At 51.0% G+C, this 6,000-nt stretch overlaps 1 protein-coding gene across 7 annotated transcripts in view; it reads right to left on the bottom strand.

Moving 5' to 3' along the window:
- Window positions 1-734: 734 nt before the first annotated feature.
- Window positions 735-6,000, bottom strand: part of LOC122389455 (COBW domain-containing protein 1-like) — a 17,602-nt gene continuing 12,336 nt past the window's right edge. For 5 of the 7 annotated variants that reach the window (XM_043381556.1, XM_043381552.1, XM_043381553.1 and 2 more), the window contains exons 10-13: window positions 5,301-5,346; window positions 4,867-5,001; window positions 1,320-1,446; window positions 735-922 (exon numbers count right to left, since the gene is read on the bottom strand). In XM_043381556.1, coding sequence (XP_043237491.1) covers window positions 837-922; window positions 1,320-1,446; window positions 4,867-5,001; window positions 5,301-5,346 — 394 coding nt within the window. In that variant the 3' untranslated portion in view covers window positions 735-836. Of the gene's footprint in view, window positions 923-1,319; window positions 5,002-5,300; window positions 5,347-6,000 lie in introns of those variants that run through there. The other 2 variants (XR_006257977.1, XM_043381557.1) reach the window with 2 other exon arrangements.

Raw genomic sequence — 6,000 nt, 5'->3', positions numbered from 1 at the left:
TGACGACAGTAGTCAGGTATGACAGAGATTAGGATTACAGTCGCCGTCCAACACCGGCCGTCAGCTGTGACAGAGGGCCCGGCTGACGCCGCCGCCCGCCGCCCGGCCGGCGCGCGGCGGCCGCCCGCTAGGTTTACTCGGCCCGCCGGCACAGCTGGGAGCTGTCCGTGGCGGTTTTGTCACGACGGCACAATATTTACCACATCAACAGACGCTACAAGAGGAACGGCCTGCCGAAACATGGCCGGCGGCTGGCGGCGGCGGCCGGGGTGCGTCAGTGGCGCCCGGCCGGCCGTATACAGTCCGGGGCCACACTCCGGGCCCGCCCCCCACCGGCGCGGCGCGGCCCGTCCCCTCGTCCCGGGGATCTGCTGCGAAACTGTGTACCTCAAGACGATTCCTGGGCAAGACGGCGAAAGGAGGATTTTTTTTTGCAAATCATACCAAAGGTAGTGGTTGAAAAAATAAGGAAGGTCCCTTCCGCATTTAATAAAAATGTCGCCAATTATTTCGTAGCTCAATGCTACGTTGTAATCATGTGCTCAGCGAACTGCTAACGACGCCGACTTTTTCGCATCTCATTTGTTTAACTCATTGGTTATACCTACCTCATTAGGTCTAGACCATAATCGTCTGACTGACGCCTCGTCCGCATAGTTCATTCCTGTAGACTAAAGCAACACCAAACTAACCGTAACCATCCGGCTTCACTGAAATCACAACCAGAATCAGAATAACATCGGACATCACATGTATTAAATCAACTTCAATCGCGATTATTCACTGCACAGCAGATGAGAAATGCATCACCGGTGAGCCCGGCAGACCCACAAAGGTCATACGGCGTCCGACTGGTGCTCGGAGACCACAGGTACTGTCGATCGGAAGGCCTCGTCTAGCCGCGACTCGTCCAGGTGCCGGCCTGTAACGTCGACACACCGCGGTCAGGTCAGACAGCCGCCGGGAGACGGCAAAGGTATGTACGGCCGGTCAGACGACATGGTGGGATGATCGGATGCACAGTGTACGCCGACACAGGCTGTTATGATTCGTGGTAGCAAATGCTGAGTGAGACCTTGTACAATATACAGCCTGAGCACGGTAGCAGCCGCTCGTCATTGACTGACGAGTAACATGAGTGTTACGTGGTAAAATAGAAATGCACTACATTATATCACGAAACAGCTCACTAAAAACTCGCAATCAAAGGTGGTGAAGTTCTAAAAAGCACGCCACTTCAGTTCCCTATCGGACAACCCCCCCCCCCCTCCTGCAGACCTTTGCGCGACACCAGACGCGTGGCAGGTGAGTGGACTGACCTATGAAGATGAGTCGCGTCACGTGCGGCTCGTCGGGCTCCCAGCGGCTGGCAAACTCGGTGTCGCAGATCTCCCCGACCGCCTGCAGGATGAGCCGCCGCTCCTCGCCGACCACACTGGCCATTCCCTGGGATATACATTATACAGCGGTACACACAGGGTTAACACGAGTGTGAGTCTCAGGACCGTGCCACCAGCCGCCTCTCCTGGCCGACCACACTGGCCATTCCCTGGGATATACAGCGGTACACAGTGCTAACAAAAAGGAGGGTACACAATGTTAGCAGCAGTAGCTGGACAGTCGGGCGGAGCGGAGGGATCGCGCCGACAGCGGACCGCGACCCGGCCCAATAGTACGGCTATCTAAGCAAACCGCCGCGCTCCTTGGCCGATGTGTACCACCGCTCACTTATTTCAGTATTTCGTTTCACATAAAAACATTCAGGCCGGATAACATAATGTTTCCAATTGATAAGAAGGCTCGTGATGCTGTTACTACTTTGGGAGTGGATACACACTGCGACGCTGTAACAAGACTGCCAATAAGCCTTAGTGAGGGGGCGTCGAATAGGTGGCGAAGGAAATAATAATCCGTTGTCCATCCAGCGTTCATAATCTATTGTCCATCTACAAATGTCGCCACAGCGTCGCGTTCTGCGGACAGGAAGCTTCCATCAGGCTTCGGCACCGCTGCCTTCTTTAGAATGCATTGCCCTGTAAGATTCCATTAAAAAACCTTATGCCGCGGGCTTACAGAAAAAAAAATCAATATTGCCCAGCTAGAATCATTCGCAGCAGCAACATCTGACAAAAAGTGCTGTCTCCCAGAACTCAGACGTCGGTCTGGCGTTCGTCAGCACAGACGGCTTATAGCTTATTGGTATACAGGGTTGGGCAGATAAATTGGGACAAATTTTAACTTCCTCTAAAACGACTATTTTTTGAGTGATAAAGATAATTTTTGAACATAAATATAGGCTTATGAATACGTTTCCATGTTATGCAGGTTGCGGTGCAATTTTGAGTCGGCTGGTCACAGAACGTGGGCTTAAGCAAGCCACTATCAACTTAGTCCGCGCGCACATGCGTGCCAATACTCTAATTATGCTCCATCAAATGGCTGAAAGTAATGTGTATCGAACAGACGTAAACGTTGGAGGAAGAGATGATATTGACTCATCCTTACATACCAATTGCATTGACACCGGCCGCTCCCCCGGTTCTCCAGGGGGGCTAAAAGGCAAAATTCAGTTAAATCAGAGGATCCTCGCGAAAACAGTGGCGCGAGCTTACAACGAAGGTAGCCGCGCCATGAGAAAGCGATATACCAGCACCTCAAACATGTACTCTTATGCATTGATGCATATCAACCTGTCAACATAGATGTTGAAGCAGCTGTGACGTTAAAAAGATTGTTTCCTCTTGAAGGGCTTGGAGAAGCGAGCAAGCACGTGCAGGTCTTTTTCGGCGATGGTATCCCCATAACCGAACATATGAACAACCGCAAACACCATGTAACATCGCAACCAGCCCAGAAGACGTGATCTTAGTTCCAAAAAGCATGCAGCAGACATCGGTGATGGCATTCCACTCGGTGACTTCTGACGGTCACGTGGGGCCCCCTTATTTTACGGAACCGGGAGGGGGTTCGCCATTGCAGGGTACCTAACCATTATTCCGGCAGTTCGAATCAACAAGATGAAAGAAGGCAACATCCTGCATGGAGTGATGCTCTTCGAGGAGTCAGCTCCCCGGCATACAGTAAATTAAATACAAAATCTCCTGAAACGGAGGATCCCGCAAACTGTACCCAAGGGAAAATGCCCCCTTCCTCATTACACCTCAGCCCACACAAGTTATGGTTGCTGGGGCGTTTTTACGGGTGAGCCTAACGAACGTCCCCATATGACTGTGGTGAGCCTCAGCAGTGCCAGTTGGCTACAATTACGAGCCATTTCAGACGGGAGATCTCGCCGCGCGTGCGGCCAGTCCAGGCACCGATAAGGACTGATGCAGGTGGACCACGGTGACCATATTTGGTGAAAATGTGTAAAATTGGTGTGACAATATGTGATCCAAATTTGAAATGCCTATGTTTACAAATTTCTAAGCTACGGCGTTCTAAATGCAAATATGTATTTTGTCCCAATTTATCTGCCCAACCCTGTAAAGCGCATTAGATACTGCTCGGCAACCACGTAAAACAAAACAATGCACATTGCACACCGTCAGGGTAAATTTGAGCTGTGATGTTCACTTCTTTCTTACACGGATCTAAAAGTCGGTGCCAACACAGAAACACTGTAGGTCTCTTCAAATAGCAGTAAAGATTGAAGGAGAACAATGATCCTTAACCTAATCCGTTTATTAGAGCCTATCAGCAGAGATCAGCCATTTTCTAGGAACACCATCATGATAGTGGTACGGTTATTGACATGTAAAGGATACAACACCAATCAAGAGCCTATTTGTAAAAGCCGGACCCATAAAGTGTACTTTTCGACAATCACAGTTCAACAGTGAAATGCAATGTTTTGATACAGATAACTACGCCTCACCCACTGACATAGAGTGGACCATGAACCCTGACCGTAAAATGTATAACCATAAAGACGTAAAAAAGATTGGTGACAGTGACCTACCCGTAAGACAAAATCAGTTCTGTAAGTACGAGGAAAATGGAAAATATTAAAAGGTAAGAGTCACGGTTTAGTGACGCACTGTAAATCATCGACGAAAAATCGGAAAAATCAATGTAGATATTCAAAGAGAGAACCAATATTCAGTGCGGCATCCTTCACCCCCTTTCAGTGGAAACTCAAGACTCTCTTCAATAGCGCCTACTACGCTCCCTAAAACTTGTAAAAACGATGTCTCCATATAACAGTCTGCTATCACAAAACGCCATAAAATCTATGATGGTCGTGGGATAAAAGGAGCGGAATTTTCCGATCTAGCCGCGCTAAATGTGATAATATTTTCCTGTCTGGCTGTGTGGAGCCGACTGATCGGTCCGATCGGGGGCGCCTCGGAGCGGCGCCGCACCGGTCCGACGCCGCGGATCAGCCGATAATCGGGAGCGCCGCACTCTACACGGCCGGCGCAGCCACTCCATACGGAAGTGTACGCCGCCGCCACCGGCAAAAAACCTCCTTTTCAGGGGCGCACGGCCGCCTTTCACCGGGTGGAAAACTATTATGACAAGAGGCCGTGCCGGCGGCGGCGCGGCGCGGCCCGACGATCTCGCCGGCAGCCGCGCCGCCACTCATCCACTACAGGCCACCGGCCCGACCATTGATATAATACTACCTTTTATATTCATGAGGTAAACAGGCGGCATTGTGCCGCCGGCCGGCCCGCGGTCTTTCATTAAGTGTGTGTGAATGGAGTTTATCGGTGCAGATAGAACTGGCCCACGGTGGGGCGTGGACAAAGGCGGCGGCGAGCGCGGCTCCCGGCCGGCCCGGAGCGCCGGCCGTCGTCCGTCGGCCCGGGCCGGCCGGCCGCTCGGTATTGAGCGGCGGCGCAGGCCGGCCGGCCGGCTCACCTTCATCCGCAGCATGTGGACGGGCCGGCCGCGCCGGTCGGCCACCGTCTTCTCCCAGAGCAGGCCGTGCACGAACGACTCCAGGTCCCGGCGGCGCACGCTGCCCGGCCGCTCCAGCGTCACCGTGCCCAGACTCTGACAAACACACATAACGGGGACGCCCGGTCAGGGCGACGCCAGGGTGGGGAGGGCGAGATTGGCTGCGGATGTGCTCCAATACTCGCTAAATAATAGAGGCGAAATATCGCGGGCGAATATAAAAAGACGGCAGTTGAGATTTTATGATGCCAGCCCGACATTCGACGACATTTAGGAGTCAATCTGCAATTAGGAGCTATATTTTCAGTACCAAATACGGATAAAACGTATTGTATATGAAATCATATGAAAAAAGGATGCGGACACCCTCGCCCAGATAAACGCTGCCAGCCTACCTGGTCTATATGCGATCCTCCTGGTACGGTGAATTGCTTCTCTAAGCTGAAAACACAACAACAATAATCAATAGCACGTAGGTATTATATCATTAAACGCCGTCGGGACAGCGAAAGCGTCCATCATTAGCGATCACGGCCTCTAAAAATCCTCGATTGGCGCTGTAGCACTGCGTCAGACAGCTATCTGCCGTCGGACAGAAAGCACACAGACAGACAGCCGGTGCTGTTCAGATCGTTCAGATTGGCCAGATGACAACCGACAACAGGCATCTGGTCAACAGCTGACATTTGAGACATCCATGCACGTTAAGTGCATACGTGCATACTAACGCATAGAGATCACTGAGAGATATACAAAATTATCAAAATATTGGAGAGTCTTGACTAGTTCCCACAGCTGCGTTGTATTTAAGACAAATAACCAATAAGGTTGTATCAGGTTCCAAAATTTCTATCTTACGGGCAGATCAATTGTTCACTTGTTATTCAATATCAATATCATTAATATCATAACATATCATCAATTATTCAATATCAGAGCTGTCACACATCCATATGTAAGCAGCCGCAGACAGAGAGGCAGCAACTAAGACATATAGACAGAAGAACAGACGGCCAGTCAGCCAGTTGATAATGCCAGTCTCAGTCAGTCAGTCAGTCAGATACAGTCTGTCAGTCAGCCAGCCAGCCAGCCAGC

This window comes from Amphibalanus amphitrite, unplaced genomic scaffold, assembly GCF_019059575.1.
Source record: "Amphibalanus amphitrite isolate SeventyFive unplaced genomic scaffold, NRLGWU_Aamphi_draft 000358F_arrow, whole genome shotgun sequence".
NCBI classification, from domain to species: domain Eukaryota; kingdom Metazoa; phylum Arthropoda; class Thecostraca; order Balanomorpha; family Balanidae; genus Amphibalanus; species Amphibalanus amphitrite.
This window is presented reverse-complemented; position numbering and strand designations above follow the sequence as displayed.